At 35.2% G+C, this 25,430-nt stretch overlaps 1 protein-coding gene across 1 annotated transcript; it reads right to left on the bottom strand.

The window, feature by feature from the left end:
- Positions 1-1,008: 1,008 nt before the first annotated feature.
- On the bottom strand, positions 1,009-6,323 carry LOC137951915 (formin-like protein 6). Its single transcript, XM_068798899.1, has 4 exons — positions 4,631-6,323; positions 4,341-4,537; positions 3,142-3,383; positions 1,009-2,310 (listed from the first exon to the last, which is right to left on the bottom strand). The coding sequence occupies exons 1-4, from the start codon at positions 6,127-6,129 to the stop codon at positions 1,519-1,521; spliced, it is 2,730 nt and encodes a 909-aa protein (XP_068655000.1). The 5' UTR covers positions 6,130-6,323; the 3' UTR covers positions 1,009-1,518.
- Positions 6,324-25,430: the final 19,107 nt, after the last annotated feature.

Below are 25,430 nucleotides of genomic sequence, written 5' to 3'. Positions count from 1 at the left end.
AAAATATGAGAAAATAATCGAATAACTGAAATGCTAGGCATTAACATTGTTCTTTTCCTTACAGGTAACCAAATTTAGGTCTTCTTTCTCACGAGTCACGATCTTTGACTTTGGAAAAACTTGAGATCTAACACATTGGCTAAAGGTTTTATTCACCATAGATGAAACATTACGCCTGAGCACCATAATCAATAATTCTGACCTACAAAACATAATCAAATGATTCTGATCTACGAAATAGTCTATTTTCTTTGAAGCAATTACTTAATATGTTTGTTGTTTCTGTTCAAGACTGAGTACAGAATCTGGTGTTAAGAGACTCGCCTTCTGGAATCGGGTTTTGTGACAGGGCTAAAGTTGAAAAGCAAAAAGAAGAGATCTCTTAATAAGAGGGAAGCAATGGACTAGGAACAAAGGAAAGCAGTGCCCTTGACAAGAATTACTTGATATGTTTTTTTTTCTCTTGTTCGTAAAAGCTTGATCTTCACACTACTTTTTTTTTTTTTTGAGGTTATTACATTACACGGGTTTATACCAGACCCCAGGCCTTGCAAACTCAACCCGAGGCCACTTACTGGCAACCCATGAGACCATTTAGCCGCAGGAAGGCTAGAATTGCTTGAATACATTGAGATAAAGGCTTTTGACGAAAAGATTGAGACTTATATTTGAATATTTTATCTTTCAGACTTGTTCTACAAATTACATGCTGCAGCTCGCATTGTGAAGGTGTTCCAGATGTAATGATCCAATCTTACAGATACTAAAAGTGGAGTAGATGTTGCAATTTCTTTCAGATTTACAATCCCCTTTCCTGGCCTTTGAAGTTCAGGTCTCTCTTCGGAACACCAATTTTTCTCAGATCGCATATTAATCTCTCACTATTTTTAAGCTTACAATCTAATGACTGTTTACTAACAAAAACTTGACATTTATTGATACTGGTCCCTGCTGAATATCTTCGACTGCAAGCCATGAGTACACAATTGATCAATCTTTGCACCTTGATTACTTAAAACGGTCAGAATCCGAAAGTTTTTTTACTGCTATCCACAAATGAATTGTAGAACTCTATTTTTACATTGAAATATTTAAGTTGAAAAGGAAACTTACAAAAACTAATGAAATTTCTTTCATAATTTACAAGTATGCCTCTTATCAGAGTGTCGGCCTACTTTTGAAACCACTCTACTTTCTTTGATAATACAGCAAGAGGAAACCTCATCATCCTCCCTATTCTCAGTGACCTTGTATAACGTTGCAAATGTCTGATCTGCAATTATTATGCCTCTTTCATGATTTGGCTCGGTTCTTTGTCTTTCTGTCTTTTTTTCTTGTCTTCTCCTTTCCTCTTCCCCATATCAGAGTAACTATCCTAAAGCAGTGCATCTTGTTTATGGCTCAGACGTGACAAAACATTCCCTGGGTTCAACTTATTAAAAAAAGGAGATAAAATTGATCTGTTTGATCTCAATGTAGGAATTTTCAAGAATTATAGGGGCTCTTAGTCATGTAATTCTACGGAGATGAAGTATCCTCATCAGAACTTTCTTCTAGTTTCATACCATATTTGTCAAGAACAGGAAGGGAAGTACTTGCTGATATTCGAAAAGATTTTGCTGCCCCCACCATTGTGCGCTCCTGCAATGACCCAACTTCTTTGCACACTTGATCCAACACTGCAAGAAAATCCCTCACAATCATAAAAATTCTGAAAGGGTGAGCTTCCTCTTTTGCTGCATCACCATGAAAATATTCTGTAATCTCTTTTACATGTTGCAAAGCCTTTGCTTCTTCAGCTTTAACTTTAAGAATTTCACCTTCAGCTGCCTTAATGAAAGCCCCCAATGCCTCAAAAAATCTTCCTTGTGAACTTAGCTTCACTTGGCTCAAAAAAAACTTGATTTTATCCAGACCCATTTCAAGCTTGGAGACATAGCTATTTAACACGTCTGAGTCCATCCCTGCTGCCTTTTTAACATTCCCTAGTTCCCTGCTTAGTCCTGCTACAAGTGGCAGCCCTTGTTTCTTAAACTCGTCAACCTTTGATTTTGGATGGGGCTGTTTCTGATTGTGGACATTATTTTCAGATCCTGTACTTTCAGATCTTATAATTTCTTGAACAACAAAATGTAGAAGAGTTGTCTTTCCATCTGTGCCTTTTACATCCACAAGTTTTAGGAGTGTATCTAGTTTGATTGCTTTTGCTTCACCTCTGTAAGTGCCCACATTCATTCGGTTCCCTGTAGTTAGAACTGCTTCTAGAAGCTTGAGGAATAGTCTACTGTTCTTCAGCTCCTCACATGCTGCCTGCAAATGTCAGCTATTATTTTTAACTGATAAAATGAAATACTTTTATTTGGATTGACATTTATATATCTGGCTATGCGTCTAAGTTTGGTTTAGATGTCCAAACTTTTCATAGTGGGATCAGCAGCAGATTAGTCTGCTGTACAATCTGAGCTACATCACCTCAAAAATAAAAATAAATAAAAATAAATAAAAATCAAATTAAAATAACACAAATAACATATCATGGTTATTTCAACAGTTGGATTGGATGATATTCATAGAAAATCTGGACAACTATTTTAAATTGGGTTTGAGCTATGAGTAATCAGTGTCTTAGTGAAGCTTTCAAAGAAAAAATTTTCATTTCATTTCAAAAAAGAGGTCAGACTTGATGAAAATTCTCTACTATCTTTCTTGTCCAGAGAGATAACACTTGTCTTTGCAATTTGTAAGCAAACTATATGTTGGGAAATGTAGTTGACAGAACAGACTGCACATTAGGTGGATCAGCCCATTATAAATCATCCATGCTCAAACTATATAACTATATATCTTATGATTCAGATGGTTCAATTTGGTAATCTGTAAGAGGCAAGATTAAAGAAATGAATCAAGAGTAGACCATTTACTGAGTTGGGAAAAATCAGGTGGAATAATGCTAAATTCATAGATCATGCAATTGGCATGCCATTTGAACAACATGGACCACAATAAAATGGTTCAAGTTCCATGGTTAAATTCCCGTTTGGAAATATTCGTAGTCTCTCTCTCTCTCTCTCTCTCTCTCTCAAACACACACACACACACACACACACATAGATAAGCAGTCAGAAAGTTTGGCAATTTTACCTCTAGGGTCTCAAAGGACCTCCTTAGGTAGTTCACTTCTGTATCAAAATTTGCTCTGTATAGCATAGCATCAACTCTCTTAAAGGCAAATGGTATATCCAGAACTGCCTTGAGAAAACGCTCCGCTGACCCTAGCTTGGATATTTCACCACTATAGTTTCTCAGCTTCAGTTCCTCCTCTTTGGTAGGAGCCATCTTGACCAGGGTTTCGAACAGCTCAGCGCCCAACCCTTCAGGATTACCTGTAGTAGTAGCAAAAGTTTTTTTATGCCATGATAAACATATTTTTATAGGGACACTAGTTAATTGTGATTTCCAATGATTGGAATTATATAATCATGGTCAGGAGACTTTATCTACTGGTAAAGTTTCTCTTGGTATTGCATTTTTGCTATGCTCTTCATAAAAAATAAGTGGATACTTTCATTAATATGCGCAGATCTAGTGCATATAGAGCATGCTTCTCAAAGTACATTCAGGGAAAAACAATATGTTGATTCAAGAGAATTGCAAAGTTTTCTCTGCTAGAACTTGATTGATGTCACTTAATTTCTACTCCCTATACCAAGTAAACATCTCTCATCATTAGCATGTGAAATCCAATAGCATTTGTCACTTCTACAAAAACGGCATATTTCTGGTAGAAAGAATTAAATTAACATAGAGCTTTATCATAGTATTGAAAAATCAAATAATCCAAACTAGAAGTTATGATATTGAGGAGTAAAGCTTTATTCTGTTGGACACCAAATATAAATTCCACAGACTTGATATTGTAATTTTTTAAGTCTTTTAATTTTTTTTTAATTTTGTAGATGCTTTTTCTCCAAGGATTCTTTTGTGTTGCTGTTTGCTCCAGGTTACCTATGTGTTCTCCAGCTACCAAGGGTGAAAGACCTCATACACAGCGTAAGATGATTGGGCCATTTCTTACGGAAAATTATAGATTCTAGGGTTTCAAAGTGGATTGAGATAAAATTTGCTTTAAGATTTTTGAGGTTCACATACATGATATCCTGTTACAGTTTACAAAAGAGTTAAGCAAGCAGGATATGGTCTTGGATTAGTGTAAATATTGCTGACATTAAGAGATAATATATTACTAAAAGATGGTGAATGACCATATAAGGGAAGAGTGTAATTGTTTTTGTAATTTGTTCAAACTAGTTATAAGGTGAAGAGAAACTCAAAAAACTCACCATCTAGAAGTGCTTCTGTCACTTCCTCTCGTGTTACATTCAGTGCCCTCAAAAGTATAGCTATATTCTGTGACTTCTTTGGGTCCAAGACTCTGTTCTCTTGATGAGGAGGAAGAACGGGTCTTCTAGTTGCTTCCTTCTGCACGGACTTCGTGGAATTGTTGACAAAGAGAGTCTGAATCATGTCTTCGTTCAATCTGCCAATGAGTCAAGAGACACAGCTAAGGCATATTATAGTGGATTTGATCTAGTTGAATAACTATGAAAAATTGTGCGAGTTTGTGCCTAACTGGAAAGAGCTTGATTTCAAATGGTCCCACACCGTAGCCCGATCTGAAGTTGCTCGTACTTTATCCCAATGCAAAGGCTTCAACTTGGGTTTTGTTTCATCCGAATTAACCCCTGCTTCCAGCAGCTCTAAATTCTCCATTACTGGAGCTGGTAATTTGTCTTGATTTCCTTGGGTGGGAGAAGGCTTCAGCATTTGAATCCTACCTGGTGGAGGTCTAGTTGGCACAGGTGTGACAGATGTTTCAGAATGTCTATGTGGCAGTGGTGGAGGGGGTGGAGGGGTTGGGGGTAGGGGTGGGGGTGGGGGTGGCGGCGGTGGGGTACTAGAATCTTTTTTTGGGTGTAGAGGTGGTGGCGGCTGTTGCGTGGAAAAACTTACTTTGGGGACTGGGAATGGTGGTGGTGGTGGGCGTAGGCTTGGGCCTTTCACTGGTCGCAAAGACAGATCATTGGTGGAAGGAGGAAGGACCAGATCTTCAGGTTCTCGAGGGTCAGAAGTTTTTGTTTTCCTCAGCCCTGCGGGTAGTGTTTTAGTCTGGCCATCTTGTACCGGAAGCACTGCAGACATTGGAGGAGGTGCCGGTGTTGTTGTGACTGGACGAACTGATGATTGCGGTGGTTGATTTGTCTCTTTCGTATCGTTCGAACAACTTGCGAGGCGCGATTTTGGAGACGTTCGACAAGAATGAGCAGAATAAGATCTCTTGTGTGTCACAGCCTTTGTAGTGGTGGTGGTGGATGTAGATACCTCTTTGGTTTCAGGAGAGCGTGGACCCTCGCTTGTGAGGGTGACCGAGGAGCAATTGGGAGAGTAATACGAAGTATCCTCTTCGGATGAGATTACTGGAAGAGGGAGCTGCCTTATAGCCCCATTCAGAGGTGGCATTGGCTGAAGCTCTGGGCTCGGTCGGTGCAGTTCAGCTCTGCGAATTGAGCTTAGCTTTCGATAAGGTGATCTATTGACCTCCTCTTGCCTCGGGTTTGAGGGCTCCATTGTTCCAAGATAAAGAATTTCTGAGGCATTTGTGGGTCCTTCTGATGTGAAACTTCTCGAATTGTTGCCGAAAAGCTTCTCCGCTTCTTCAGGACGTTTTATTTTATGGCGGTAGAAGCAGATGGCCAATCCGGTGAGTACAACCAATGCTGCAACTGAGATGGATACTGCGATTGTGATGGTTTTGACCTGTGCATTGGCCGTTTGAGATGAGAGCCGGGACGGTTTGGCGGAGACATTTGCAGGTGGTGGCGTTGCTTGTGTTGTCGTCGGGGTCGCCCCCGGCGGAGCCTTAGGGAAGAAGGGCCAATCGGAAGTCGGATCCTCCGGTTCCACAGGCTCCGGAGGTGCTGGTGGCGGTGTTGAGCCAAGCGGAAACAATGGCTGGTGGAGGATTCTTCTGTTCGAACTGTGGACAGAATTTTGAACAGAGGACTCAGGCGCCACCAGGACAAACCGGATAAGGAAGAAGAAAACGAAGAGGGAGAAGCCAGAGGCTTTCATGGCTGCGACGAATGAATCACCATTTTTCACAAATAACCTCAAGCTTTGAAGAGACCCCAGTCTCCAGCAGTCTCCCAAAACCCCTCCCCAGTACGAGACGATGCTTCGTTCAGCTGCAAGATCTAGATGCTTGTCCGAAGGGAGATGATGTCAGCTGTAGCCGCAATACTCCCCCTGGTTATTGAACAATTTCCAGGGACTTCCCCGAATGAAGCGTGGCCGAGAGAATCTACTTTTCCTCTTTCAATATATTCCGATTTTCCCTCTCGAAATTCTTCTCATTTCCGAGTTTTTTTTTCTTTTCCAGGAAAAGAATTGCCGACCTCAGAAAGAACGACGTGAGTCCCATCAGTTTCGACTTTCGCATCCTTTTGCTTGCAGAAGAGAAAAATTGATAGATTCCAGCTCCGTCTTCTAATAGCAGGTACGTACGTCAACTTTGGGTACCGATCCTCTCGTGACCATCTCTCTGACCAAAAAAAAAAAAAACCATCTTGCTATCGTAGCCGTTGATTTTATATAATGATATATATAATATTAAATTCTCCCGGCCTGATGCCCGGTGCTTCCTCTAGGCCTAAGTGAATAAATTGCAATTATGATATTCATTTTCTTACTTTCCAAGTTTTTGGTTGCAATTATGATAGATTGAGAACCACCAAAACCGTGATGGATGGGGGGTTCCAATACGATTCATTATACTGCCACCACTTACTTTTATGATCAAGTCTTAGTGTTCAGCTTGATGGGTGGGGTATCTAATATTAAAAATTATTTGGTGTGACACATGCAAAATAACTATTTCAATTGTTAAATAGCTATTTAGTATGTTTCACACCAAATAACTCTTTCTATTAGATCAACCGTGGAGTATCTCTACTGTATATATAATAGGGAGAAGTTCAGTAGGGGGATAGGACACCCTTGATACCTTTTGGGGGCGGGGCACGTCAAGGATCTAATCTTTTCCCTAGTTTTTGTAGTTTCTTTGTGGTGGTGATGCCGGGAGACACAGATATGCTTTTTTGGGGATAAGTACTAAATTGCCCCTGTAAAAGGGCGCATCTGATATATTTCTTGGTCCACCGGTAATAAAAGAGCACTAAGGATGCTGGTAGTCCATTCATGGATTCGGGTTGCATTGAACACGGTTTGTCGCATTGATGTTGTCCTTAGGGGAACCCGGTCCGATCAGATTATGATTGGAGATACCTCTGAGATCCTTAGTAGTATTTGCTGTGGCCAGACAGCAAATCTTTGTTCTTCTGGGTTGTGTGTTAGGGCCACATCTAAGTTGGGATGGGTGTCCAGTTCAAAATATGAGATGTGTCACTCCCACATAGCATATATGGAAAAATTGATTTAAGGTCCAAGTATAGGTTTCTTTACTTGGACGCCACTTTTATGAGCTACAACCTTATTAAATTCATAACCTTGTCATGGTTTATTTTAATTAAAAATAGAAGTGACAACAATCATGTAGTCATGTCAAGAAAAATATTAAGAAAAAGGTGAGAAAGAAACAGAAGTGACATCCAAGCCATCTCAATATCTGAATACTAAACTAAAAAGCAAACTACAGCTGTACATTTTTCTTTGATTGTATTGACCTTTTTAAGGTGTTTTGTCTCTCCAGCTGTACATTTTTCTAGTCTTGTTGGACCCACCGGCCCATGCTTCCACCATGAAACCACTCATTGCAAGGTTTTGGTGTATGAATGCTTCCACCATTTACACCACTCATAGGCTTCGAAATCATTTTTTCTAGTTATCATAAGCCAACTATCTTTTTTGTATTTGGGTCAACTTAGTGAAAAATATGGTTCCAAATTAAATGAAACATAAAAAATATTAATGTTTACGAAATATAGATTGGATTGGTCTATCTAGTCAGGTTCAATCGAAGCTGGTCCTTTGATCAACATGGGATGTGACTTGGAAATGGGTCAACTCCTGATTCAGCAGGTAGGCTTGGTTGGTTCCACCAATGAACCAGTTGACCTTGTCTGATTAGCTAGGTCACTCGTTGCTCAGGGGGTTCCTACATGTGTTACAGAACATGGAAGAAGATTTGCCCCCTCCCCAACCTTCTTATCAAAGGGGAGGGGAGCTGATGTCCCTCTCCTCCCCTTCCCCCCTCAATATAAATGATAGAGAAAGGATCCTTCCATTGCCATCTTGCACAAAGAGGATCTGTTATGGTTTTTGAGATTGGGAGTAAGGTTTTTGGTGGCACACAAGAGCAAGGACAAGAGCAAGCAAAGCTAGGCACTAGCTGAGGAGAGACAAAGAGAGGGAAATAGGGAAAAATAAAAAATAAAAAGAACTTAACAAGTATAATAGGAGGATTTTGTAGTTGAAACTACTATGACAAGGAATGGTGATTAGCAACTTTGAATCCATGATAGCAAATCTAAAACTTTCAAAAGCAACAAACAAGAAGGAAGAAGAAACAAGAGAAGGGGTGCCACTTGGAAAATTAGCAGGTGGTGCACATGCACATGCTCATGTACATGCATGGGACATGTGAGTTCAAGGGCAAAAGTGGAAATAGAGATAAAACTGAGTCTTACTTTCCTCTTTTTGGAAGATTCTTATAATTTATATTTTCCTCTATTAAGAGATCTCTGGAGATAAAGTTGTACAAGATTTAAAAGTTTCTTTGAATCTCTCCTTAATTATGTAATCATCTCTTGATTTATGTAATTAGGGAATCTTAATTTATTGAAGATTATTTTTCCTAAACATGTGATGAAAAACCATAAATAAGGGTATTGGTTGAAGAAAAAATCAATCAAACCTATGCCCGAATCTCTCTTCTTATTCACTCCCTCTCGTAAAATTCGTCCTTCCCCCCTCTCTCAATTTCTCTCAATTTCTTTCTCTCCCTTTCTCTCCCCCTTGCCTAGAAGCTTATCCCAAGAGCCCTTTGCCCACTCTTATAATGCTCTTCATCATCCCATCAAGCTTCCTCCATCAAAATACTTTATTCACACAAAAATTCTAGCTTTTTTCCAAGACATCCAGCCCTAGTTCCCTTCATGAAAGTTGAAAAAAATAAGACCTTTTCAATCAGTCTGACACCAGTGACAACCTCTCATTTTCACTTTATTCTCTTGGGCTTAGCAGAACAAGAGGTTAGGCCAAAATACGGTGAGGCTTGAATTTTCATGTCATTTATGCCCTATTGGATTTAAATTTTGTTGGCCCAGGTGACTTCTGAGGGGGGTGATTTGAAATTCTAAATTAAAATTAAGTGTATGGAGTACTAAAATAAAATATGTGGCAAGTAATAAAAAACACACCACAAGGATATAATATTTTTTTGTTCTTTATGTTCCCCTAATGGTAGTTACTACCCAAGAATCCTTACTCCAGAAAATTCTAGTAATAAGCTCTATTAGCTAAAGATTTACAAAGAAATTCCAAACTCTCTTTAAGCCTCCCCAATTACATAATTTAATCTCTCCCTAAGATATTCAATGCAAACTAGATTTCGACTCTAGATGGTACTCTCTTTCTAGATTTCAAACTCTAGAATCTCAATTCTTTTAGATTTAGTGTACTAGAGAACTTCTTTTAAAGAATTTTAAAATACAAAAGAGTAAAGTCAAACTTATAACTTTCTTTTGGAGAGATAACCCTTCTCATAGTGAGATCCAAACCTCCAAATATTTAAGCACATAAACTTAAATATATAGGAGTTCTGATGGAACTTTGAATGCAAAGAATGTAAAGAGATAATAGAGGGTTTAGGCAAATTTGGAGTTTTTTTCTTCAAAAGGGTAACATCAAAATTTTAAGCCCAAAAATATTCTTCCAAAGGTTAGGTATGCCAATGTATGCTCAAGTCATTCTCCTCTATGAGTTTGGAAGCTTAATTATAACTTTCCCAACCAAATTAACTTTTTTTATCGTTTACCAAATGCTACAAAAAGTGTTGATTGATTAATAAAAAATTATAATAGATCTACCATGTATAACAACTTTTTTTTTTGTGTTCTCTAGGCCTATGGAACGATTAGGGCATCAATCAATAAGTTTTCAACATTTCAAAAAACTCATTGATCAATCAACCAATTTTGATTAATCCATCATGCTTTATAGAAATGGTTATGCACAATTTTGTTTAATTGTTCACGCAACAAAGTTTTGTCATTCTGCATTCTAGATGATTGATCAAGCCCATGTAGGTTAATCGATCATACAATATGCCAATGTACTATTTCGAGATTTAAACATGATATAGACTATTCTAAGGGATTTACCAATTATAAAATATATATGTGGATCGATTAAAACATAGTTTTGAAATATTTCATTCCCTAAAGCTCAATACCATAATCGTGCTTAAAATTTGATGTTTGGTTGGTTGTCTGCTTACATAGGAGTTTTTTAGATTTTCTATTTGACTTTGCCTCCAGGTCTTCAAGTTTTCAAACTTCTTCTTTAGGTAAGGTCTTCTTCACAACAAAAATCTTAAATGTGTTTTTGCTTCGGGTTTTGACTTGGCAACTTGATTGATCATTCTTTGGTTGTGAACTTTTGTCATTTCTTGAGGTTCCATCTCATAAGTGAGGAGAATTCTTAGAAACTCTTCCAAATTCATTATTCTAAAGTTAGCATTCTCACAAATGTTGGTCTTCCTCATGTCCCATGACTTTGAAAGTGCCTTGAGAAACTTGTCATTTTGCCTATAGAGGAAAATCTCCTTTCCTGGAATGTTCAATACATTTATGATATGAGTTAACCTAGAGTTCATCTCAACTATTGATTTGTCCAATTTTATTTTAAACTCATCTTATTGGGCAGTCAATAAATTAATCATAATCCTTGACTTTAGTGGTCCTTTCATGTGTGACCTCTAATTTATCATATCTTTTGCATCTTAAATGTAGAGACCCAATTAAACTCGTCTGGTCCAAAAGTATACAACAACAAATTGATGGCCTTGGAGTTTGTTTTGAGTTGTTTTTTTATCTTCCCTAGTCAACTCACTAAAGTCCTTTGTGATGAGGATGTCATTTTCAAAAATTTGGGCCTCAAATGGGCTATTCTTTATCACTTGCCAAATGTCCCAATCCATGGATTCGAGGAAGAATTTCATCCTTACTTTCCAATACCCATAGTTTACAGCATTGAATAGAGGGGGATGGTTGGTGAATTTTCCTTTGGAAGGAACAATTTATCTTAAGATTCTATCTTAATCAAATTTTAAAATCAAATGGATTTTGACTCAAATCAAGTTTTGGCTTCTTCTGATACCAATTGTTGGCCCTGGTGGCTTCTTAAAAGGGGAGTGAATTGAGAATTTCAAATTTAAAAACTTAGGGTGCGCAAGAATTTAAACAAGTAAATATGTAAATATAATACCCAAAAACTCACACACCACAAATGGAACACCAAATGTTTTGTTAACGATGTTCTCCTATTGGCATTCACTACCCAAAAACATGTGCTTTGGAAATTCCACTAATAATAGCTCTATTAGCTTGGAATTACAAGAAAGAGACTTTGACTCTCCTTTAAGCTACATGTATGCCCAAATACACGATTACAATTTAATCTCCCCGCGAGATTAATTAGATTCTAGCTCTAGCGAACCATTTTTATCTAGATTTATCAAGGTTCTAAATGAACCTATCATAAGATGAAAATTACAAAGAAAGGTAAAAACTTACACCTTTGTAATTGGAGAGATACCCTTCTCATTGTGAGTTCCAAGCTTCCGGCCTTTGATGCACAATGAAGAATGTAGGAGTTGTAGAATGTAGGAGTTTGACTAATATGTATGCATAAAGATGGAACGAGAAAGAAATGCAAGAATTTTGCAAGGTGTGGCTCTCTCTTTCTCAAAATTGCACTTGGGAAGTATTTTCAAATAATTGAGAGCAAAAGCAAGTAGGCATGCCGATAAAAGCTCATTAACTTTTCAAATGGGAGGTTTGGTGGGGTATTTATATGGTCCCCAAGAAAAGTTAGTCATTTTTTGCCCGTTTGCAAAAAGTTGACTTTAAATTGATCCAACAATGTAAAATGGTTGATCGATCAATTGTGTGTAATGACTATTTTTCTATTAGAATGTGACTTAATCGATGGTATGATCGATCAATCAGAATTCCCACTAATAGTGCATTACAAGTATGATCGATCAATAACTTTGTTATGATCAATCATGCTTGATGTTCCTGATTGGCAAAGTTCTATATGATAGACTAGTCACTGAGTTTGATTGATCAGTCAACATGAATTTTCTTTTCTTGGACAATATTGATCGTTTAGTCCAATTGGGTTGATTGATCATGCTTTATAGTACAAGTTGGACATGTTCTGGATGATCGATCAATCGACCTTGGTGGATCGATCATGCTTTATAGCACAGGTTGGCCATGTTCTGGATTATCAATCAATCGACCTTGGTGGATCGATCATGCTTTATATTTTTGGCATGTGCACTTCTGGTTGATCGATCATTGGCAGATACTGATCGATCATTCCAGTGCCAATTCACTATATGGATTTTTAAAGTATGAGAATTTATGGTCCCAAGTGGTTCTAACATATATGAAATGTGTGTATGCATTTGTAAAAACATGTTTGAATGTAAAGTATGTCCTAAAGATTCAAAATTTGCATTCTACCTCAAATTTTGGAAGAATTGGGCTGATCTCTTACATAGAGTGAGTTTTTTTACTTATCTTAATAATTTCTAAATTTTAATCTTCAATTTTTCTTCTTCTTCTAAGGGTGCTTCTTCAAGAGTGCTTTGACATTTCTTGGAGCTTGAGGTATTTGAGAAGTTTGAATTTGGCGTCTCTTAAAGGAAATGTATCTGAAATACTAGGTTTATAATTGTTAGCTCAGTGACATTCTATTATCATCAAAATAAAAAAGGGAGTCAATGCTTGGTCAACATAAACCCGTCGACAACCAGCCATTATACCGCCATCTAGTGGCTTGCATAAGCTCCCCAAGTACTTGGAGAGATCAAAGCAGATATCTCCTTATCTATTACATGCATGCACTCACTAAAAATCCTCACTTCTTGCACAAAGTCAAGAATAGACATAGAATACAATGATAAAGCAAAATCACATAACCAAGGAGACAAATGAGAAAATGTAACAAATTTAGGCAAGGGATAATGAGAACTGAGTTTGAACCATTCGGGTTTATGCAAAACAATTGGAATATCACAGTCACCATGAACATGGTTGAAGCTCACCAGATTACCAATTAAAGGTAACAATGATGACAAGAGTAGACAGAAAGAGGTCAAAATAAGATATCAACATGTGAATGTGATGAAGTATCAAGCTCCCCTTAAAAAACATATCATCCAAAAGACATAGAACATGGTAGAGGAGACCAACCAATATTAGAATCCACAAATAAGATGAAACAAAGAACAAATCCAAAGAATGTGGTCCACAAACACACACAAAATTGTAAGAAAACAAACAATAATACTTGTACCCTTTTTTACTTCTAGAATATCCTAAACACACTCATTTAATAGCATGTAGTGACAAAAGTATTTGTAGGAACTCCAACAATCTGCACAAAATATTGTCAACCTAAAACATGTGGATGTAGATAAACTAGAATAGGTTTAAGAATTGTAAATGGTATTTGACCATGCCAAGCCTAGGATGACATCCTATTAGTCAAATAACATGCATAAAGAACTACTTGTCACCTTAATGATTTTGAAACACTCATACGGAAAAGAGCATACATGCAACATCTCACAAATGTCAAATTTTCCACTCGGCTACCCCATTTTGTTTTGGGTAAATAAATATGAGACTTGATTTAAATAAATCCACAAGTCTTTGCTGAAATCACAACAAACGTATCAAAATAATGAAGACTAGAAAAATTGAAAATCCAACATGAACCTCAAAAATCAAAATGAACCAATACAAAAGAAAAAAAAAACTTTGTTTTTGTAGGATAAGATGACTTGTGATGCCTCCCCAACTAATATGACTAGCAAACTTTGGACACGATAGAGACAAAGGGAACAATTGATGAAGTTTTCTACATATGGTTGACCTTGTCAAAGATGTCAATCATACATTGAAGTAGAATTGGTTAATGCCATGTGCTAAATAGAAGAGGCAACCTCTCTCATAACCTGTACCAATCTTCTTCTTCGGAAGAATGTGATAGAACAATGTAATTGAGTGGTTAGTTTACTATTAGGTTATATAGTTACAAGAAACTTAGGAATATAATACACTGAAGATAACAAGACAAATGGTGATAGTTTAACAACACTTTCTCTTTAAACATGAGACTGATACCCATTAGCAAGAATAATAGAAGAAAAAATAATAGAAGAAACAAAAGAAGAGAACACGACCCTTCACCTGTCATATATGTAGAGGCACCAAAACATAGAATTGGTCTACCTACAAGCGTGACCTAAAAGGTAGTCAAACCTAAGTGAACAAACAACATATTTACTATGGCACAAGAGCTTATTTGAGGATTTAACTCCACTCAATCCTTTGATCCATAGTGGCACAAGAGTTGATTTGGGGATCTAACTCCACTCAATCCAATTGATCCAACCCTTTCCACTTCTAAATTAGTTTTAGTAATACATATGTTAAACTACTTTCACATTTGGAACTATCTGAAACATTGATTCTACCTACTCGATTATTACTCTTTGCTGACTAATTAAAATTTTCCCAACATTATGCAAAAATGTGTCCCACAATGCCACAATTTTAACAAGTTTTATCTTAACCCCTACCTTTGTACAAGTCTCTTAACGAACATTTAAGAGGAGGCACTCATATATGAGGAACTAGAGGAAGTCGTGCCTCAACACAAAATAATCGATCAATCACCTACTATTAATCGATCAACAAAAGGGAGAATGATTTATCAATGGTCACCAAAACTATCGATCAACTACCAAATCTCACTCTATCTTATCAATCAATCCAAAAATTGTACTTTGGATGATTAATCAACACACACAAATTGATCAATGTTAACCATATTGATCGATCAATCTAAAAAAACCTAAAATCTTCACATTTTTCTAAACCTTAAAATTTTCTCTAATGTTCTCCTTTCAAAAGCAAACATGAGACATACCTTGTCTCTTAGAAAACCGCCCTCTAGGTTACAATGCAACTCGTCAATCCATACAAATATGTGTTGTGACACAAAACAACATAAACACATTCTACTAACCTGAGTCAATCAAAACCTCAACTTTTGAAGTTTCCCCTTTTTTACTTAGGTTGACTTCTACTTTATTTTTATGATAACAAAACTCACGCCAATGAACTAATGGTATATCAAGCGTTTTAGGAAAGAAAAATGTATTTACCTTCAAGAGATAATCATTCAAGGTCTATGAGTAAGAACCTAGAAAATCAATACAAAAAGACCTCAAGCAGAAAGTAAGGACAAGTCACTTGAAGAAGCGCTTGACAAGACTTGAGCATGAAAACTTGAAAACTTAAAGAGTCTAAGTCAAATGTCTAGTACTCAAAAACTCTAACACTATAAGAGATAGCTAATCAAATTTCATTACTTTGGTAGAAACACGAATTGGAGCTTTAGGACATCATTTTTCAAAACCATAGTGTACTTCATCATACAAATTTTTAGAACCATATTTTAGCCTTTTTCATGCATAAAATTCAAAATTGGAATATTGCTAAGTCGAATGACTAATTAGTGCTTTAGATGTATAATTGATCAATGAAAGAGTAACAAGGCTTCATGCATAACGTACGATTGATCAATCTTTATACAAAATGATCGATCATTCATAATGCAATAGTGAAAATTTATAAAGTATGGTCGATCAATCCAAACAGAGTTGTTGATTTTCAGGACTCCCTGGATTTAGCTCATGGAGAAAAAGAGAGGGACACTCATTGGGAGAACGAGAGAGGACGAAGAGGTTATGGACATGTGTCCAAACCCTTCTCCTAAAGCTCAATTTATAGATTAATAATCTTACAATATTATAATTATGCCCTTGGAACTTAAACTAATTACATCAATGTCATCTCTATGAGATGACTCTTTATTTACCATCCTGTCATTATTGTGTGGGCCTATGTGTCTTCTCTTTGATATGTGGGCCTTGAGCTCATCTTCCACATCTCTTGGATGTATGGGCTTTCCTTGGACACATGGACTTGTGGGTCTTCCTTGGTTATGTGGGTTTGGGCCCATCTTCCAAAAGATTGATCAATTGGAATATTGTAGGCAAACATTATAAAGCGTGATTGATCATGGCTGTAGGAATGATCGATCAATAAGCTACAAGAATGATCTCTGAATAGGCTAAAGAAATTTAAAACATAAAGTTGTTAGAATCGACTGATCTATCAATATTGTACGTATAATTGATTAGTAGACTGAGATAATTTAAGAAATAAAGTCATTTAAGTCCATTGATTGATCACTACTAGAAGCAAGATCAATCAACCCAAACACAGTAATTGTTGACTTTTCTCTAACATTATGAAACTACTAATCGGGCTTCGAGATCCGATAAATAGGTTTATTGAGGCCATCCTTGAGCATCAATTGCAATCAACAAACAATGTTTTTCTCTTGCAACTCCTTTGAAATTTGTGAGCAAAGATTTTTTCAATGTTTCTTTGAAAAGAGAAAGGTTTGAAATATTTTTCGTTATTATTTCAAAATGTCTCCATTTGCATAAAAAATTCTCGTTCTAGTTGAAGCTATAACACATTCAATTGTTTATGCTCAAAGTTCTAGAATCTTGGTCTCACTAGGAGAGGTATTTTCAATTTAGTTTGAAAAGTTGACCTAGAACCTTGAATTCTAGAAGGAAGACATTCTAGAGCTATGAATTTAGAAAGGGAGTGCCTTAAAATCTAGTTATTTTGGATATCTTGGAAAGAGATCGGGATTGTGTAATCGAATATTATACTTGGTTTAAGAGAGCCATCTAGGCTAGCTTTTGAATGGCCTGAAAGGACGTTCAATAGATCTTGAGAGGCAGAAACCATCTCTCTGAATTAAATGAAGCCAAAACTCGCAATTCTAGAGGAAAATTACATGTGAGTTCTAGGAACTAGAATGTTCTACTATCCTTTCTCGAGCCAAAACTTGCAATTTGGGAGGAAAAATAGTAAAACCAACACCCCAAGTGCTCCAATGGTTGAAATAATTTGGATTTTTCCACATACTAGGATAACTTATACTAGTAGTTATTTTATTAGCTAAATTAGTAAGTTATCTACTAGTTTGTAATCTTTTTTTGTATGTATCATCTCTTGTGATCGTAAGGGGCTTGGTGCCAGGATTGGAGGTTGGGTGTAAAACCTCAATTGTTAATTTTTTATACTCAATGCACTCCCTCTTGATTGCCACCCCGGCCAATTGTTATAATCGGTAATTCATTCAAGTTCGCTAAGAAGATGTATGCATAAGTTGTATGCTCTAATTCCTTTTAATTTTACATTGTTGCAAATTCTAATTTCAAATTTTTATTTTTATTTTAAATCAAAATAAAGGTGGATAAGATCATAAGAGCCTATATGCCCCTTGATTTTTGGAAATTAATAATACATCAAATAACATGTGAGATTTGGGAGAGAGAATACTCAGGCGAATTTCGTGTAATTGATATGATTTCATTTTATTCCTTGTTGTGTTGATGTAGTAACTATATTTTTTTTTAATAATATATGACTTTAAATTTATTAAATGAGTGGGCAATAGAGAAAGTGGATTTGAAAAACTCATGAACACCATAGGCAAATAGTCCTCACTCAAATATGAGTCTTCACTTTCTTTGTTAGGAGAAGTTCCAACTACATTTGAAGTGTGGTTGTTGCCATATACATCAATCTAATATTATAGTTATAATATATTGAATAACATATATGAAAGAGTTTTACATGACTCTCACAAAAAAAGTCTCTTAGAGCAATATTTAATATGGTAGTCTCGGTTTCTCAAGGGAGAAAGTCTCACATAAGTGTTTTAGTTAGAGGAGTTCTAGTGATTTTAATATTTTATTTATATTTAATTATCTAATTATTCTAGGACTTATCTCTCGGAGTTAGACTTAAGGCAGAACTGGGAAATTGGTGATTTAATTATATTTTTTTCTACTAATTTCTTTTATTATTAATCAATGCTCATTGGAATCAATTAATCATCAATAATGAATTATTTCTATTTTTCTAAAATTTAACATAGTATATCTAAGGGTTGATTGATCAACTTTCAGAGATTATGAGTTGTTCATCTAATTCATGATTATTTTCTTTATTTTGAGTTTCTTTTATTTTATGTTCATCTACTATTGTACTAAGCTCTCTGATCCTTCCATCTCATTCTTCCCTTTTGTTTCCTCCCCTTCAACTTGTTTTTTTCTTCTAGTTTGTTCACCACTTCTCAGATAATTTGCCATAAAAAAAAAAACTCCCAAGAACCACCAAACTCTACTGCAATTTTTTCACGAAAAACCCTTACTCTATCATGAGAAACCTTGGTCGGTTCTCCCACCCTTCATGATAAAGCAAAGTCGCAAAACAACTAGAGGTTTTGGCCAAAATAAAAGTTATTTAAGATAATTTTTTTTTGTTAAGTTTTCAATATAGGATGCCTTCAATTTGTTGACTTTCTTTTTATATCATGTGATCTAAGACTTATTTTGACTTTGTAGGGTGGGCATGAGTCAAGTTTGGGTTAGGTTTTGAAATCCTGAAGTTGAACGTGGACCTTGATTGTGATGTAAGTGATAATTTTTTATTTTTTTGTTTGTTAGAAATGTAATAATTTTCTTTGTTTAATAATTATCATTTTAATCTTTAAACAACAAATATTAGATAAAGAAAATGAAAGAATAAAAAAAATCACAAGCAAATAGGTCCCTATCTAATGCAAATCTTCGCTTTTCATTGTTTGAAGAATATTAGGCCACTTTCAGAGTTCTAGTTGTTGTTCGACAAAAAAAGAGAAAAGGAAATTATCGAGGTAACAACCAAAGAAACAAAACATTCAAAGGATATGGTCAAAAGGAAACTTTTCCAGGTAATTCTTCAATAATATGATATATTTGAGTCAGATATATCTTCAATTGGTTAACTTTTTTAAATGCCATGTATCATAAAACTTATCATGACTTATTAGTCAATGAAAATATATAATATTTAACTTGTTAGTTATCTTCTTATAATACATCCGATTTATTAGAGGTATTATGTACAACTATGATGTTCAAAAGATTTTTTTTATGATTATGTATGCATTTTTTTTTTTGTTTTTTAAAATGTGTGTACTATAAACTTGAATTGAATATAAGCATGCAAAAGTATCATTTTGAAGGGAAAATGATTTATTATCATTATTTAAAAATAAATTTTATACTAATTTTTCTGTACAAATTACAAAATTGTACATGTTGTGACAATATCTATTGCTATTGTAAATACAAACTTTATCTATTAAACCTTTTGGAAGCTAAAATTAAATCCTTTTACAACAAATGCTCAAATTGTTATCCCTCATATGACCAGATAAAAGTGAATATAGTTAGAGTTTCCATAGTGATAAGTACAATTAATAGACATTATAATTGCAAAAAAACTTTATAAAAAAAAGTCTAAATATATGTTACCAAAAAGCTAATGCAATAGATTTTTTAGTACAACTTGTAATGATCTTTTTAAGTCAATACCCCTTTTTCTTATTTGTTTTCATAATATTATAAAATCCAAACCAAACCGGGCAATTGAGCTAGGTTCAATCAGACTTGGTCCCTTGTTCGGTCAATATATGTAGAAACCTTAAGAAGGGGAAGAGGGCCCTACCCCCTGCTGACCAACAGAGCGGGGGAGAGGTGTGGCTTCCCTGTAAGTTGTGATATATATTTCAAAAATATATTAATATCATTATGACATTAACACCGATTCAATCAATGATATTGGATTGAATTGGTTCAGATAGTACTTAATTACCTCATTGGGTCGGATTTTATAACATTGATTTTGTTGCTAAACACCTAAATTTTTAACACTTTTTGTTGATTTTATTTATATATATATATATATGGAATGGTGAAAGACTTATAGCTAAATATGGTTTCTAGTTTCTATCTCTCTAGGCAATGTGGATATGCATGTTGGAGTTCAACTTAGTAATACATAGGGTTGGCTCAAGTCGATCTGAGCTCGAACTTGCATATGTTCAAACTAGGCTTGATTTAAATACTCTGAACTTGAGCTCAAGCTAAACCCAGCTTCGAGCCTAAAATTGGAATCGAGCTCAAGACCAATAATTTTAATCGACTTCGAGTTCGAGCTCCAACCAACATTTAAAACTTTTTATAAAGTACATGTCAAATAAAATATACATTAAATTATGCATAAATTTTACTTAAAATTTGGCATGACCTCTGTACATAAACCTCACATAAAATTGTCTATACACTCTGCATAAAATTGTTTATAAACACTACATAATGTTATGCACAAACTTTATTCAATGATCAAACATAAAAATTTAAATGAAATATCAAATTTACAATCACCCAAACAAAAACTATAAATCCAGTATAAATTTATAAATTCCCGCTCTTTATCTTCATGCTAGAAAACAATATGTTAAGTCCCCGTTCACATGAGCAAAATCTTCACCTAGGATAAAAACAAAAGATTAAAACTTATTATTGTTTGATAAAAAAAATACTCTTCCACTACTAATTACTTAATGTAGTGAAAAATATTAAAATTACCAATATGAGAAAAAGATGAAAAATCAAGTAACTGGTAGCATTATCTCTATAGACTTCTTCTCAGGCTATAATCATCAAACAAAAATTTAATAAATAAAATAAAAAATTTATTCAAAAATATCATAATAAGTAATTATTCAAAAGTAGTTCACCTTTTGATTTCTCTTAACACCGTGAAGAGCTCGAACTCAATCACTAGCACAAATCAAAGTTTGAATTATATTTGGTGCCAAGGAAGAACAATATGGGTCTATTACTCTACCACCAACACTAAAGGTAGATTTTGAGGCTACAGTAGATGAGGGAATTACAAAGATGTCTACTGCCATCATAGATAATACCCAAAATTTGAAATTATTCACTTTCCACCATTCTAAAACATCAAAATCATATTGTGAAGTTTCCTCACAAATATACACACCTTCAAGATAATTTTCCAAGTCTGACTTTGGTGAAACTACTTTCACTTGTTTCACTTAAATCATTAATTTTGACCTAACCTAAACTTGATGAAGAATGTGACTTACGACTTGTAGAAACACCCGTAAAGCTAATACTTGAAAAAATCTATTTATTGCTATTCTCCACATTATATATGGATACACATTCATTATAAATTTCACATAAGGTCCATTGAACTAAGTTTATATTCATTGTAGCTACCTCCTCATAATATATATCTAGAAAATACATTTTGATTAATCTTAATTTGACCCTTGGATCCAAAACCGAAGCAATAATCATCAATAAAATTTCATTCACCCCAATACATCTCAAAATTTTTTTTCCTTATACTAACCATTGTCCTAATGAAAACATTTTTATTTGTAGAATGAAAATTTAAAATTTTTTTTACCCTTTATACCTCACTAAGGTACAAATTAGAAGTAGGGTAGTCACTCGCAAAAATTATATTAGTGACTACATTAAAAACTTCTAGAATCTCATACATCATTTCAATATTTTCCCATTCATCAAGACTTGGCAAACAATCATAAGTTGGTTCTCCATCTTGAAATCTAGGAAATGCATCTTTGAATTTTAATGTAGAAGACAACATGTCATAAGAGGAGTTCCAACGAGTTAGACAATCAATAACCAACCTTTCTACACCTAGTTGTTGTAGTTGCACAATTTAACCTCAAACAAATTTATGAATTTGACACTCTCACGCACATTCTCAATGATATCCTTAATTTGAACAAGACCATCTTGGACTAATAAGTTCAAAATATGAGCACAACAACGCACATGAAATAATTTCCTCCCACAAACCAATTTCTAATTTCTTGAAAAATCATCTTTTAGAACTCTCACACAAACATCATTATATGCAACATTATCAACTGAGATACTAAATATTTTATTTTTGATTTCCCAATCTTCAAACACTTGTAAATAGCATACGTTATGTCAACACCACGAGGAGGAGGAGGGACATGCACAAAACTCAAGACTGGTTTTTGTAGCTTCCAGTTACTATCAATAAAATGTCCAATAATAACCATGTATTCAATACTTTGATTTTGGGACTTCCGAATATCTGTGGTAAGACTAATCTTTTTAATCTCTTGTAATAAACTTTTTAATTTATTTTTCTCTACCTTATACACCTCCATACACTCCTTAGTGGTCTTATGGATATTTTTTCATAATTCACATTTGCCATCTTCATTAAAAAATTAAATCCCTCCTCTTGTACTACCATGAATGGATGCTCATACATAAAAATCCAATGAGCAATGAGTACTCTCATTCTAGCTTGATCATATTTGCCTCCAAAATTTATAAAAGGAAGGCTAGATGGATTATGATCAACATTAGACCCACTGATTGAAAGTTTATGATTTTTTGTTTTCTCATTGCCACTTTTCCACTAGGATAACTTTTCAAATGTCGACTCATATGTGTGGTCACTCCACTATTAATAATACTCAAATTGGTTTTATAATGAACTCATTGAGCTTGTTTTGTACCATCTATAAGTGAGACTTCTTTGAATTCCAACCTCACATGTGACTTTTGTTGTCTTTTTGAACTATGGATAGAGTCACCCTCTTCCTCATTTAGGGTACCTTTATCTAGGCTTACTTTTGTTACATTAGTAGTTTTAGGGGGATATGATTCTGGTGGAGTTGAGACATTATCTATGACCATACTAGAACTAGTGTTAACTAATAATGTCAATTGAGCAGGAGGTGTTGTCATTCTTATTTCTTAAAAAAAAATACAAATTAAAAACATAAAGAAAAAAAAAAAACCAAACAACAAAGATAAATCCAAAAATAGAAAGATTAGCAAATCAATGTAGACACATAGATGAGAGAGGAGATAAAATGGCAAGTGGGGAGTTGTTAATTCAGCAGAGATTAGGCATTAACTCAGTCATTATAAAGGAAGAAACAACTTCAATCCATCAAGAAAGAGGCCCGACTGGTCTTAAATCAAATAATAAATAGAATACCACTAAAGAAAAAAAATATAAAAATGAAGAGGGAAAAGACTTCTTGGCAAGACATGGATTATTCTTGATGGAAACAGACTTGCTTTCGCTTTCTATTATGTAAATTATATAGAAAGAGAGAGAGAGAGAGAGAGAGAGAGAGAGAGAGAGAGAGAGAGAGAGAGAGAGAGAGAGAGAGAGAGAAACTCGCTGCTCATGAATTGAAAGAGACATGTGTTGAGCTGAAGAATGGATTTTATCTCTCTGTAATAACTCTTATTGGATTTCTGCCATGTATACTTTTTAAGCCACTGGCGTCTCTAGTGATATTCAAGGATTTTTGCTCCCTGCTTGTGGTTCTTGTAACAAGATTTCAACACCTTGATTGAGAAGTTTTTGCAAAGATTTGTTCTCAAATGTATCACACTTGCTGTTTAGATTTTGAAATTTGTTGCCTCGGCCAATAGGTGGGGGATTAACTGAGTGTGTGGCCTGCAATTTGAACTGTTTTGATCACCATTGGCCACATTAGATAGGTTATCCACTGAGTGGTGGTGGTGAGGGGACTAATTGATCTTTCCTTACTCAACATTTAATATGTAGTCTGAATTAAATGTGATTCAAAGAACTATTCTCTCTCCCACGAACTGAATTATTCTATTTTGCCTCATTATGATTTTAAAAAAGTTAAAATGAATCACAATGGGTCTTAAGCAAATAGGTCAATACAACTCATAGACATAAATAAGTCAATACAACTCATAGACATATCAATGTTCATGCAAAGACAAATACCTCCAAATGGTATGTTCTTGTCATGGTGGACTGAGTCATGCCATGGAAGGATGACAAAACTAAGTTTACCAGAATAATGGATTACCCTGGTTGCTTATTCCAGGTGGAAATATATGCAAAATTTCTTTGACTTAAAACAATTAGATGTCTTTTTCAAGATCAGAAGTGAGAATAATGCAGTCCAAACCACTCCACCGGAGAGTTGGAGACGTCTTCAAGAAAGGAAGAAATGGTGAATGGAGAATTTTTTTAACAAAGGGTTATTTCTTCCTTTTGTCATTTCTCCCATTTCACTAATCATGGAGAAATTGCATTTAAAAAAAACCCAAATAGAAGCCAACACAAGAGAGAAAGGGGAGAGAGGGGGCAAATTAGCTTACCTCTAGTCTATTTCGTCATACCCATCGGCGACGCCCAATATCGGGTACAAAAATCGATTGAGCAACAAAGATTGAAGAAGAACATCACAGAAATAGAGGATGCAATCGAATAAAAAACCAAAACTTCCCTAAAGCAACATATTGCAGTCCGATTCTTTCCTTGTGTAGTTTGTTTAAACTTAAGAAAGATGGGAGAATCCTAAACAACCAAACAAACGCATCATGAACAGGTGAGGCGTACACCCAAACTCCCAATTTCCCAAGCCCCGAATCCCCAAATCCCTGATTCCTCGAAGATTGCCAAACTCCAAAGCCTGGTTAAGTAACGAGTTGATTAGCGAGCTTCTGAACTAAACTAGGGTTCACTCTAATTTGGCTTGTTTACTTAAACGAGCCCGATTCTGATATTGAATTCGATTCGAGATCGAGATAACTCGAATTGAACCGAGTTGGGACCGAGCTTAGCTCAAGGTACTCGTAAACTGACTCGATTCCATGCCACCCCCATAGTACATTTACTAACAGTGTATGTCTTATCAACAATACCAATTTACATGAAACAATTGATTTGATTGAAAGGTATTTAACACTATCAACAAACCATACCAAAAATAAAATTCACTAAAACCCATGGGTTTTAGGGTTTAGGGTACAATAGGTTAGTTGATTGGTGTACCACCCACGATTGGAATTCATTTTCATAGAAAAATATGTCCGATTAAGTAAGATGTTGTTTCTTACCAAAAATGACATTTAAAAGTGAAAACCCATCCTTTACATGTAGATTAGGCTACCTCTTCGGCTTCACATATTTTTCTCATTTGCCATTTTGTCGCAATCGACCTCGTATCATATGCTGCGCAATCGACAAAGAGTAAATCCATCGTATAGTGTTTTGCTCATTCGTTGTCACTTGTCAGACTCA

The sequence above is a fragment of the Aristolochia californica genome, unplaced genomic scaffold (assembly GCF_029961685.1).
Source record: "Aristolochia californica isolate CCGP_79_NKW_82.1479 unplaced genomic scaffold, dmAriCali1.0.hap1 SCAF_15, whole genome shotgun sequence".
In the NCBI taxonomy this organism is placed as follows: Eukaryota; Viridiplantae; Streptophyta; class Magnoliopsida; order Piperales; family Aristolochiaceae; genus Aristolochia; species Aristolochia californica.
Note: the sequence above shows the minus strand (reverse complement) of the source record. Positions and strands in the feature narration are given on the sequence as shown.